Consider the following 13,612-nt stretch of genomic DNA (forward strand, 5'->3'; position numbering starts at 1 on the left):
AAGATGGTGAAAGACGATGGCTACGTTCCTCATCAAGTGTTTCATGCTGATGAAACCGGCCACTCTATATTTATATAGAGTTATATATTTTGTTTCGTTTTAAGGCTTAGAAAATTAGAAAGTAGAAATTTATGTTTTATGGGGACCTGGGAACGGATTATTCTCATTTTAATGGTTTCCTATGGGAAATTATTTTTTGGGATACACACTTTTCGCCTTACACACTGTCTGGGAACCAATTAAGTTCGGAAGCCAAGGTATTACTGTATTATATTTGGAAAACATTTTTCATTCATTGAATGTGCGCCCACCAGAAAATACAGTAATTTTCATGCCTACTGTACATGAATTGAAACACAGAATGACTGCATTATTTCACTTTATTGTGAATGTCACACTGTGCCTGGCGCTGCGTTCTCGACAATCATCCCTTGTTGAAGAACAAAGACTCGATTCATCGTCCGATTCAGCTGCCTTCTTTGCTCTGTGCGGATGTACCCACGTGAGGTGGGATCAGTCTGTCGAAAGAGTCAATTTAGCGGGCAGGATTGTCAGCGGGTGGTCTTTGCAAGCCGTGCAAAAGTAAGGAAAAGCTTTTGGCGTGATGATGTTGGTGAAGGTGTAGAGCGGCTGCCTTTCCGGAGGGCTGTAAAAAGCCACCTTGCCTCGGTCCATGTCCAACAGCACCTTGATCACGTCCGGCTTGACCCTCATATTTAGCGGCTCCCACGGCGCCGTGCACGCCTTGTGCTCGCCGTTACGAAAGCGTATCGTCCAGAAGCCCTCAGCGGGCGTGAGCACGTGCTTTCCCTTACGGTTAATGGACTCGCTGGCCACACCCACCACCCAGTAAGTGTTGTCCTTCACCTCAACGCTCCAGCTGTGGCGGCCTTCCGTGTAGCCTTCGGCGCCCAGCATCTCTGCGCTGACGTCGAAGCGTTCGGGGTTATTGGGGAGTTTGAAGTTCTGGATGGAATTCTGCACCACCGTCAAGTCCTCGGAGAGGATGAAGCAGTTGGCGGCCGTGTTGGGATCCACAATGACGGGACCTCGGCGAGGACGCATTGTTAAACATCCATTCGTTTTGTATGTATGAGGCAAGATCGGACTGAAGCCGCACAAAGAAAATATACATACATATTATAGTATCTACTGTCAGGTTTTAATACTGTTTTATAATGATACGCAACTATATTCCTATGAGTAATTTACATCGGAACCACGAGATTAATTGACTTCATTGAACAATATTAGCTACAATGTAATACAGTGATACCTTGTCTTATGAACTTAATTGGTTCACAGAGAGAGTGTCTAAGGCGAAAAGTGTGTATCCCAAAAATGAATTTCCCATAAGAAATCATGAAAATGAGAATAATCCGTTCCCAGGTCCCCATAAAACATTTTTCTACTTTCCAATTTTCTAAGCCTTAAAACTACACACAAATATACCTTATTGTATGTATAATAAATGTGCTATTGGATTATAATTAAAGAAATAAACTGTACTATATAATAAAGTGGTTTTATTTACCTTTGTGATGGTCGTTTATGACTTGATGGAATGGAGTGGCCGGTTTCATCAGAATTAAACACTTGATGAGGAACATAGCCTTCTTCTTTCACCATCTTGAGGAATGATCCTTTTAAGTGCTTTCTCTGCAATAATTTGACCTAGTTCCTCATCAATTGTGTTATGTTTAGCTGGATTGATAGCTTTTTGCATCAAGTGGATAGATGGCTTGTGCGGGTTATTTGTGGCGCCTGATTGATGTGAATTTTAACCTTGCAGTCTACACTCTGCCTTTGAACTATCAAAGTTGAAACAAATCCAAATTTCACTGTTTTCTATCCATTTTGTCACTCTGTCATTTGCCTGTCTATTTAATGTTTAAACCACCTCCCCTCACTGCTGCCTTCTTGACCTATCATGTGGCTTTAACCGACGACTGGGGGTGGGGAACAGAGGACCAAAACAAGGAGAACGGGCTCACTGTGGCAGCTCCGCGTGTATCCCGAAAAATAGTTCGTATGCCAAGGTAAAATTTTAATAAATTTAACATACGTAAACCGAGGTATCACTGCACAAAGATATTGACATTTGACCCCAGATTTTTCCTCTATTGGGAAGTTTAACAATTACTAAAATGCAGTGGCGGGCCGTGGAGGTCATCACTAGGCCTTCAATAGTGCTATGTCTGAATTAATCTAGACTGAAAAAGTTGTTTGATTTAGTCCACTCGAGGGTACTATTACCCAAGAAATAACTGACCGAACTTTCTTTATGATGTCCATTTTTTCTTCAAAAGTCCTTCTTGAAAATGGCGTTAACAGTAAATCTCCCAACAAATCCATTTCTTCTCTTCCTTCAGCCATTGGGGGTTGACAAAACTGCTATTAAATCGACACAATATATTTGCTCATGCAGCAAGTTGCTGATACAGTATGCTAGCTCTGGCCAGTATGCTCCTTGTCACTAGCAGCTTGTGATCTGAGCAGATTTTGCGAACTATGATTGGCTACTGACAAACTAATCATAGTTTGCGAAAACTGATGTTGACCAGCACCTTCAAGAAGGCATTGGTACCCCTTTTGGGTTGCCAAGTCGACATCTGATTGGTTAGTGCAACAGTTTGTTCGGCACATTTGACGCAGGGTCTGCAGAACTAACTGTGAAGGCGTCCAGGTTGATTTCTGACACTAGTAACAAATGATGATTGAAATGTGATTGGTTAAATGCTTAAATACGAAAACACATCTGGAAGCAGCACAACTGGGGAAAAGCAATGAAAGGCTGGGAAAAGCTGAAGGACAATTTGGTATTATTTAATTGACTAAGCCTACGTGGTAATGATCTAAGAAGTCTGTTGTAAGCACGATCCAAATTAAACATCAAGAATTCATGGACAAAATATAATTAACATCAGTCCGTGATTCAGATATTTTTAGGCCAGCAGAGAAGGCTTTGCAGGCCTTGACAGTCCGCCACTGCTACGAGGACAGAATCAAATCTCCTGCCTCTAATTCACGTTTTTAATTGTTAGTTATTGGACTATTAATCGGTTACCATTATCATTAAGTTTCATCCCGCCAAATATCAGAATTAGCATCAGTCTTGAAAAAGAAGCCGTTATGGTTCAAGCCGTAATTTCTCAAAGCAAAGTGTGGAGAGTCTCTGTCCACGGAAATTCTGATCTATTATAAAAAAAATATAACATTTATTGCACTTACTGTATTTGACTATTTTCTTCATCTTCTCCCAAACTTGGTACTTGAGAGTGCCCATATGTTTTGCCACGTCAATCAGAGCACCGCACATCTCTTCGGGGTCGCAGGAATTTATCCAGGTTCTGCAAACACATGTTGAAAAGTTGTCGTAGTCATATTCAGAACTGTTACCAAATGTGTTAACTTGAGGCGCCGCACCTCCTGATGATGTTCTTGTAATTCTGTGGAAAGAAAAGGAATGTCGCTGTTTACATTGTTTTTGAATATCATTCAAAGCCTGACAATTACATTTTTTATTGGGGGCTTTTCCGACCTTAAGGAAGATAATATCTTGCGTTTCCATTTCTTTCTCCACCAAGTGGATCACTTTGGACAGTGAATCCAACTCTTGGTCCAACTCCTCAATCCTTTCCTGGACGAGCAGGTTCTTGTGAGCCTCCTCAGCTTTCAGGGCGGACAGCCTGTCCGCCTCCTGTTCTCTCAGGAAGCGGTGGAGCGCCTCGAATTCTATTTTGATCTGTGTTTCCGTGTGCTCAGACTGGATCTGCAATTAATGGTCTTGCCTCATTATTTTAAAGTACTCACTAGCTAAAAACGATATGGACACAGTATATACATACGCTTGCACAGTACCTTGATATGCTCCTGCATGTCTTCGCACAGAAGTTTGGCATCCTTGTACTGTTCCAATTTCTCTTTTAAAGGCAGAAGGGCACTTTTCAGCTCTTCCTACAGTGAAGAAAATACGTATTTGAACACCCTGCTATTTTGGTATTTCTCCTACTTGGAGTGAAAACGGTTAATTCCCAAGTTAAATGCATCTGGAGTTATCTGAGCTTGAAATGGGGGCGGCTGTACAAAACACAATAAAATACATACATAATATAAAAAAAATAGTTAATTCCTAAGTTATATGGGTCTGGAGTTTCTGAGCTTGAAATGGGGGCGGCTGTACAAAATACAATAAAATACATATACGGTATAATAGAAAAAAAGAGTTAATTCCTAAATTATATGGGTCTGGAGTTATCTGAGCTTGAAATGGGGTGGCTGTACAAAATACAATACAATGCATACATATGGATTCCTATAGCGTTTTAATGACAGCTGGAATAAAGCGCTAACATTGACAAAAGGAAAAATGCTGTCTCCTCATGGGAGGGAAAAACATTGCCAGAGGTCTGACCAGTGCCTTATTGCACCGCAATTCCTGAATAAATTTGGTAATGGCAGTGAATGAGTTACAGTATATGCAAGTCAGGAGTTAGCAAGGTCAATGTGTGGCGGGGGCAAGGGGAGCTTTCATCCAAATACGCCGTCTGGACCGTCAATGCACATTACGGCTGGCGAACGGCGGCGCCAAGTAAATGGGTCACATCTGTGTGGAAGGCTCAAGCGCGGCATGGTGACAAGCGTAAAGCTCAACTTGTGCTCGTTGGGCCAAGCGAGTATTCTTTTCACATTAGTCGGCGCAGATCTCTCATTCTTGAGGGAGGCCCAGCAAGCAGGATGAGCATGGGATGAGCTATCATTAAAAAAATCCGCACAAGGGCTCAAGTTTCAGGAGCCATGCTGAATCCAAAAATCTATTATTAGAATGGTAATAATCTGATAACCATCATCGTGTATATTAAACACCATCGTTGTGTGATTCAGAGATACACCAGATAGATAAATATACCAAAAACTCCTACTGTTAGATACAATATATTTCCTGTAAATGAAATTTAAAGGACAACCAACACCATTTTTTTGTTCCCTAACATACATCAGAAAACCGTTTTATAGCATCTAAAATACCCAAAACACGCAGGCTGATATTTTTAGTCAAATGCAAAACACCAATAAAAATGACTTAAAGTGTCCCAAAACTACTTAAAAACGACCTCGGAAATGGCGAGTTTCAGAAGATTCCGCCCCCTTGTTCGTGACATCACACCAGGACGTCTTTGCCTTGCTCTAGAATCATAACAATGGCTTCAGATTCAGAGAAGATGCTTCCTTGTGACTCATCCAGTTATGAATATGTTTCAAATAGTTCTGAAGAAGTTCTTGCGTATCAATTCATGCCGTCAGGACTCCAATGTAGCGTCCCAGATAATGCACAAGATGACGCCCAAGCTCCGATGGCTTACCTTACAGTCATGAGCCCCCTCCCCAATGGGATAGAGCCTGTGTCCTCGGTGGGCCGCGGTCTTCCCGCATGCCCCGCAAATAGGCTCCAGGTCCTCCAAGCAAAAAAGCGTAAGCTTCTCCCCATGCTCGCTGCATGCATTGGGGTCTCTTTTCGACCTGCTGTCTGTCGTGAAGGCTTTGCAGGCCCTCCCCAGCACCATCGGATCCATCAATCCGGGACCACTGGCCTTCCGTCCGACCCGGCTGTCTTTTTGCTCTACCTCGACGCCTGCCTCTAAGAGGGCCGATGCGCCCGCTATGAGTTTGTAACGGCGATGTCACCCTTCTCGTGAGTTGATCCGTCGGCCATGAGCAAAGCATGGAATGGCCCCTCCCGTGCCAATACACCCCACTAAATACAGGACAACCTCTGTCTTTAAGCCCCCGAAATAAGTGCTAAGCCCCCAGCTCCCAGAGACATATCTCATGTCGCTTGGCGTTGTTCGACTATGCGTGTGGCACGTTCTCGATTAAACGCCGAACCATCTAAATAGAACAAAGAGCTTTTGGTCACGAGGTAGTGTGCCAGGGTATGACAGCAAAGGGAAAAATGGATGACGCCGGAATATTTGCCATGCTTACTTCAATGATATTTGAGAAGAGTGACGGAAAAAAAGCTGGCGAAGCTCAACACGGTGGCTCGTATAAAAGAGATTAAGGGGGATTTGATACCTGTAAATGTAATGCCATGAACATTCAAGATATTAATAATGAAAATGAAGACGCTATCAGTCATGTGGACTTTCTACACTCTTGCTAGATGTATAGCTCATGCCAACCAATCACAAGCCATCTTTCAAGTTGGAGGGACACACACATACATGTTTTTTCAACATGGTGGGGACGAGGTGTGAGGGATTTGCCCCGTGGGAACCCAATTTCAAACATGAAAAAAACCTACTTATGAAACTCATAACAGAGGGTGGGACACACACACACACGAGAAAGTTAGGCGACGGGTGCGTATGCAATAAATCCATTTGCGTGACATCAGCCAGCGAAGACAGAGAAATACAGTAAATACAGTCAATGTATCGTGTTGTACAACAACACTTAGCCATATAGTGCCTTGCAAAAGTATTCAGCCCTCTTGAATCTTGCAAACTTTCGCCACATTTCAGGCTTCAAACAAAGATCTGAAATGTTTTTTTTTTTTGTCAAGAATCAACAACAATTGGGACACAATCGTGAAGTGGAACAGGATTTGTTGAATAATTTGACCTTATTTAACAAATGAAAAACTGAAAAGTGGGGCATGCAATATTATTGGGCCCTTTTACTTTTAGTGCAGCAAACTCACTCCAGAAGTTCAGTGAGGATCTCTGAATGATCCAATGTTGTCCTAACTGACTGATGATGATCAATAGAATTCACCTGTGTGTCACCAAGTCTCCGTATAAATGCACCTGCTCTGTGATAGTCTCAGGGTTCTGTTTGAAGTGCCGAGAGCATTGTGAAAACCAAGGAACACACCAGGCAGGTCTGATATACTGTTGTGCAGAAGTTTAAAGCCGCATTTGGATACAAAAAGATTTCCCAAGCATTAAACATCTCAAGGAGCACTGTGCAAGCCATCATATTGAAATGGAAGGAGCATCAGACCACAGCAAATCTACCGAGTCCCTCCAAACGTTCTTCACAAACAAGGAAAACACTGATCAGAGATGCAGCCAAGAGAACCATCTGGGTGAACTGCAGAGGTCTACAGCTGAGGTGGGAGAGTCTGTCCATTGGACAACAATCAGTCGTACACTGCACAAGTCTGGCCTTTATGGAAGAGTGGCAAGAAGAAAGCCATTTCTCAAGGATATCCATAAAAAGTCTCGTGTAAAGTTTGCCACAAGACACTTGGGAGACACACCAAACATGTGGAGGTAGGTAGGTAGGTAGGTAGGTAGGTAGATAGATAGATAGATAGATAGATAGATAGATAGATAGATAGATAGATAGATAGATAGATAGATAGATAGATAGATAGATAGATAGATAGATAGATAGATAGATAGATAGATAGATAGATAGATAGATAGATAGATAGATATTACCAAAACATGGCATTTGAAAAGGGTGTGCAAACCGTTTGTATCCGCTGTAAATCAACAAAATGTGATAAGCATCTCTAAGTATTGTGCGGTGCTGTATCTCAGCCCCTTTAAAATTACAACAACAATTAACCATATTCTTAAATTATTACCACTCTGCAAATATCACTCATTACCCAGGTTTCTCGTCTTGACTCAAATTCATTCAGGCATCTCCTACCTTACCCAAACTGTAATTCAGTATTTTGTTGTGCAAGCAGATGAGCAGAACTGAAGCACTGGCTAAAATAGGACGCAAACATGTGCAGATAGTACGCTCAGTAGGGGATACAATCGTGCTGCCACTTGTGGATTTTACAACATATAAAGTGCTATTTAAAGACTGGCCGACTACTTCAAAACCAGACATGTGAAGCACAAACAATGCACGGTGCCGTCTATAAAATATTTCAAACTAATTTTAGGTCTGTGGTTTTTTTTGTTTGTTTTATATTGCGGATAGACTGGTGCCAACACATTCCAGTCTGATGACGCTCAAGTAATGGAAGCCTTCCAAGCTGTATGTGTCCAATGGGGTTGCATGGAGTGCATTCCCTCGATGAAAGCTTCATCTGCACTCATCCCGGCAGACCAAATTAGTCATCTGTCATCTTGTCGCATGGGTGACGGGGCAGAAGTTCATAGCTAATGTAGTGGAGTTGCGAACTGATGGGAGTCAACATATGCCCGGCATACTCACGCACACATACGGTGTACTGTACAGGCCTGGATTTGGTGTGTGTGGTATGTCCCCATGAGGTCGATCCGTTAATATGAATTTGTTTCATTTGCATGCACTCATCCTTAAATAGAACTGGGGACCATATTTAGTCGCGGGGGTCACATTAAGGCAGTCGAAGCCTTGATGTTGCAAGAAAAAAGTTAAAAATAACTAATTTGACCATTAACTTGTCCAACTCTTTTCAAAGGACAAACGACACCACCGGATAAGTTGTGTCCAGAATTTGTATGACTTCAAATGACTTCTACTGAGCGTATTTTACAAAGATTCCACCGCATATAGCTATATTTTACGTTTTAAAGGACAACCGACGTCTCCGGACAAGTTGTGTCCATAATTTGTAAAGTGGCTTCAAATGACTTCTACTGAGCGTATTTTACAAAGATTCCATCGCATATAGCTATATTTTACATTTTAAGACTTGTGCTGAATATTCCGGAAGTGTTATTTTTGAGTTGGTAACGAGTCCTCACCCTACGTCACTGAAGGAACGGCCCTTACCGAAAAAAGGACACATTGTAGCAGTCCTTCCATCACGTCAATGCATTTTGCTGTACCTTGTTTGGTCTGAAAACTTTGTGTTGCACCAAAAGGAGGCAGAACAGGGCGACAAAGCTCCGTGTACAATTAATCAGCCTGTGGAAACGGGCTGATTAATTCCTTACACGGAGCTTTGTCGCCCTACATTTCCCCCCCTGTTGCCTCAAAATGGCACAGAATATATTCTTTAATCGATTGCAAACATGTATGCTTTCCTCTTCAGAACCATTTGAATCATATTCATAACTGGATGAGTAACAAGAAAGCATATTATCCGAATCTGAAGCCATTGTTTTGATTTTCCAGCAAGGCAAGACGTCTTGGGGTGACACCACGAACAAGGGGGCGGGACCTTCTGAAACTGGCCACTTTCGGGTTCATTTTTTGGCAGATTTTGAACACTTTAAGTCATTTTTATTGGTGTTTTGCATTTGGCATTTGCGACTTGATAAAAGATGCGCTAGTCATGGTGTTAATTTATTCAAACATAATGAACATGGTGTTTCAGGGCTGGATGTACAGTAACAACAAAAAAACATGACATCAGAGCTGGTTGGACCTGTCCTCCAAGAGTTTTATTTGCTATTTATGTAGGAAGAAAGAGCACATCTTTCATCACATGGCGCCTAGCTTTATTGTCGACTTTAGGAAATGCGGTATATTCGGATTAAAAAGACATACAAACAGTGGCTGTTTTGCCAGCTGTAAATATAAAGATAGTGTGTGCACGCGGATGTGTGTGTGTGTCTATATTTATATAACAGGAGGAAATGGCAGAGCAGGAATATATGCCTCGTCTTAACTGGAAAAGTCAAGCTGGCTCACAGCTTCAAACATGTGACGATTTGTATGTGGCTCACATGATAATGAATCATCATTATGCGCATTGAATCACCAAAGCGGACGGACGATCTGAAATGTGTAGTAGCTCTTTTTGATATAAATGGGCCAACTTCATTTAGAGGAAGAAAGCAATATATATACACATATTTTGTACCTCTTGACAAGAAGCGGCGCAAGACTGTCAAATGAAGAAGTTTGAAATGTTAAGGCAAACCACTTTCGACAAAATTTGTTTAAGACACCACTCCAAAGGTCGATAACAAACATCATATAAATCATTGGGGATAGTTGTATTAAGTTCATCCTGTCTACTTGATATCCAATTTAAAACAGATTCTTATCTTACAGACAGTGTATTGTCGGTGTTCAAATACCTGACATGAAACATGTCAGGTATTATAAATTACAGAATCCAACACAACACACTCACTAACATTTCAACTAATATCAAAAATAAACAACCTTTTTATCTCCAAAACATAAACTTTATTCTTATATATATATATATATATATATATATATACGCGCACACACACACACACACACACACACACACACACACACACACACACACACACACACACACACACACACACACACACACACACACACACACACACAGTAAAGTCTCGTTATATCGATAGTACTGCTTATTACGATACTATTTCTATGAACGCAAGGAGAAAATTTACATGCCGCAGGATCAGATATATCGATAGTCCTGTTATATCGATATTTTTTCCGACTCCCGAGAATATCGATATAACGAGACTTTACTGTATATATATATATATATATATATATATATATATATATATATATATATATATATATATATATATATATATATACTACCTAGCTAGCTGGCTATTAGTTATATAAGTGGCTAGCTATCTATCTATCTATTAGCTGGCTAACTAGCTTTCTATCTATTTGAGTTACTTTCGGGTTGAGTGAACGCTGGCATGTGTGGCTGCCACTGCTCACCCACAGAAAAGCTTATACTGTGAATGTAAAGTGAGCTTGACCGTTTTGAAAGGCGCTTATAAATGAAATGTATTATTTATTATTTGTTATTATTAATATTATTATTATACATGTACGTATTTTTCCCCGCTATGGCCCTTATCCTGCCTTCAAAAAAAATACATGAGCAATATTTTTTCTTAATGGAGAAAAACACATTGAAAAATAAAAAATGTAACTTGTGACTGAACAGTACACATTTGATTGACATTACATTCTAACAACAGCACAGTGGATTAGTGATAGCACGTCTGCATCACAATTCTGAGGTTTCATTTTGAAATCCCAACCTGGGCTTTCCTGTGTTGAATTTACATGTTCTTATCTCATCCAAGAAAATGACACTCCCAATTATTCCGCGACATTCACGATTACAAAGAAATGGTTGAATTGAACGTTCTCGTTATGCCAGTGTATGTCCAAGCTTCATCATATTTGGTTCAGATATTTTTTTTTTCTGTATGGTGCAGCCTCACATCAGTTTCCTGTCAGGCAGCTCGGCGACGCGCCCCGAGCGCTGATGCCGTACCTCCAGGTGTTTCCCTTGCACGCAATCGAAATGGCGGAGAAGCTCGCCGTAGTCCACGTCGGCGTTCGGGGCTCGCTCGCGCTCCGCCTCGCGCGCCCTGACGTCGACCCGCTTGGACCCATCCACTGTCCGCATCAGTTCCGGGTTGGGGACGCACTGCAGGCGATGCGAGAGGAGCTGGAAAGCTTGACTCTGCGGCAGAAGCATCAGCAGGCCGTATAGCGCCTTGATCAAGTACGGGTTGCTTTCCACGTCCAGCAACTGAAGGCGCAAGTAGGTAAAAATGGGACTTTCCACCAACTGCACCAGTTTGTCCACCTCCATCAGGAAATCCACCGTCACCTCCAACCCGCCGAACTTCTGGATGAGGTCGTAGGCGTGCTGGTAGTTCTGCGTGAGGAAGCAGAGGGAAACGGTGGCGACGGGGTTGTGGCACCACGAGCGGTAGAGGCAGCAGAAGAGCGCGCAGCTCTCGGCGTTGCGGAGGTCTTTCAGTTGGTTCCGTAACTCGAAGAGCTCGGCCGACGTAAGCAGAATGGTGTTGAGCGTCTGCACCATGGTGGAGGCGAACTTCAGGTCGTCCTCCTTGAGGAGGATGTCGGCCATGGAATGGAAGATGTTCTCGGCGTGGAGTAGAAGACAAAGCTGACGGATGATGAAAGCCCCTCGGCTTTCCAGCAGCTTCCTCTCTGCGCTGAAGCGTTTCAGGAGGTTGATCATGAACTTGTAGAAGTACGAGTTCATACTCGGGGTGGACGGCGAGGATTCCGCACCCCCGCTTTTGCTCACTTTCTCCGGTACCTTGAGCGCCGGCCTGGTATCGACCCCGTCGCAGGGCGCCGCCGGATCCGTCTGCCCCGCAGGCGACGAGGCGATCTCGGCCAGTACCTCCAGATCTTTGAGGATGACCTCGTCCGATTCGTCCGAGAGGGTTTTCAGGAGCATGGGGAAGAGGCCATCCGTGTGACGGAACATCTTGCGCGGCGTCTTGATGTAAAGGTGGTAGAGCCACTTGAGCACGGCGATGCGCGTCATCATGCCCGTTGAGGCCTCGTGGAGGTGGCGGTCCAGAACCTGCACGATACCATCCATGTCCAGAGTCACCTGAGACCTATCGGTGCTCGCCGGGGCAAAGAAGCTGATGTTGCTAAGGCCCGCCGGTTCCTGCGAGGAGTTGAGCACGTCGGCACCATCGCCGGCATCCATCTTGTCTTCTTTAGACGGCGACTCGGTGCCGCCACTTTGTTCCTCTTCATCTTCATCATCCTCAGGAGTGACCAGCTTCATTAAACTGTAGTTGCAGGCGCTCGCCGCCTCCTTGGTGTTCTTCTTGCGGTCGTCGTAGGAAAGGCACGGCAGTACGGCGGTGAGGATCCCCGATGAGTAAGGAAGCACTGCGCGCCCTGCAAGCTGGATGAACTCCCTCATCCATGTCATGGCGGTCAACTGGATGAGGTCATTGGTTACCTTGGTCTCATCCGCCACCTGGCAATGGATGACCAGGATGTTAGCCATCTCAGCGAACTTCACGCTGGATGGCGTCTTCTTGATCTCCTTCAGGAACTCGCCAAGCACCACTTCACACATCCGGCGGATCTCCTTGCTGTTGTCCCCCAGGATTTGAAAGAGGCCATCCAGGATCTCGGGGAGGTAGTCCAACAGGTTGATATCAGGTACAGACTCCAGGACATGGATCCAGGAGATGATAAACTGCCGGGCGTACTGGTTATTGGAATAAATACGCTCTCTTAGTAGAGGGACGAACGCGACGAGGTCAAACTTGTTACTTTCAGTCACGATATCCTTCAGAAGTCGGTCCAAAAGTTCAGAACCGCTTTTGACATTGGGGTCCGGATCAGCTGCGAGCTTGCTCAACCCATCAAAAAGCAGGTTAAAGTGGGGCAGCACGGCTCCCCTGGCCACTTTGACTATATTATAGAGAGCCTCGCAGGCGTAATAACGCAAGCGACTGTCGGAATCGTTAAAACAAGTGAGGACAGGCTCGATAAGCTCCTTCAGATACAGACCCGAGTCCTTTCCCAGCGCGATGGAGCACGCGGCCAGGCCGATGAGTCCTCCTTTGCGGCTGTGTGGGTGCTGAGACAAAGCGAACTCCGAGGCCAGGATTTGGATGACGTGACGGATCTGAGTGGAGTTGTTCTGAGCCACGAACTCGCGCACCAGCTTCTCGATTTCCAAGGCCGCCACTTTCCTCTTCTCGTACAGTTTATCATTCAAAGCCCGGACGATGTTGGGCGTCAGCGGAGTAAAGTCCTTCTCCGTGTTCATGATGGCGGTGGAGGTCCACACAAAAGTATTGTATAGGATCTATTCCCGTTAAAGCTTAGTGGAGAATGGGAACGAACCGCTGCATTTAGGAGATCCTGTCACGGGAGCAGAGCCGTTAGGAAAACCAGGAAGCGGCGTGTAAATACGACGCAGCTGACC

At 43.8% G+C, this 13,612-nt stretch overlaps 2 protein-coding genes across 2 annotated transcripts; both read right to left on the reverse strand.

Moving 5' to 3' along the window:
* Window positions 1–195: 195 nt before the first annotated feature.
* Window positions 196–6,209, reverse strand: trim35-13 (tripartite motif containing 35-13). Its single transcript, XM_089019434.1, has 6 exons — window positions 5,364–6,209; window positions 3,862–3,957; window positions 3,542–3,772; window positions 3,427–3,449; window positions 3,232–3,350; window positions 196–1,049 (listed from the first exon to the last, which is right to left on the reverse strand). Exons 1-6 carry the CDS (start codon window positions 5,571–5,573, stop codon window positions 514–516), a joined length of 1,215 nt encoding a protein of 404 aa, XP_088875560.1. The 5' UTR covers window positions 5,574–6,209; the 3' UTR covers window positions 196–513.
* Window positions 6,210–10,422: 4,213 nt separating this feature from the next.
* Window positions 10,423–13,591, reverse strand: vac14 (vac14 homolog (S. cerevisiae)). The gene has a single exon (XM_089019485.1). The coding sequence runs from the start codon at window positions 13,451–13,453 to the stop codon at window positions 11,108–11,110; it is 2,346 nt and encodes a 781-aa protein (XP_088875611.1). The 5' UTR covers window positions 13,454–13,591; the 3' UTR covers window positions 10,423–11,107.
* Window positions 13,592–13,612: the final 21 nt, after the last annotated feature.

Source organism: Hippocampus bargibanti, linkage group LG17 (genome assembly GCF_051943395.1).
Source record: "Hippocampus bargibanti isolate YZ-2025 linkage group LG17, ASM5194339v1, whole genome shotgun sequence".
NCBI lineage: Eukaryota > Metazoa > Chordata > Actinopteri > Syngnathiformes > Syngnathidae > Hippocampus > Hippocampus bargibanti.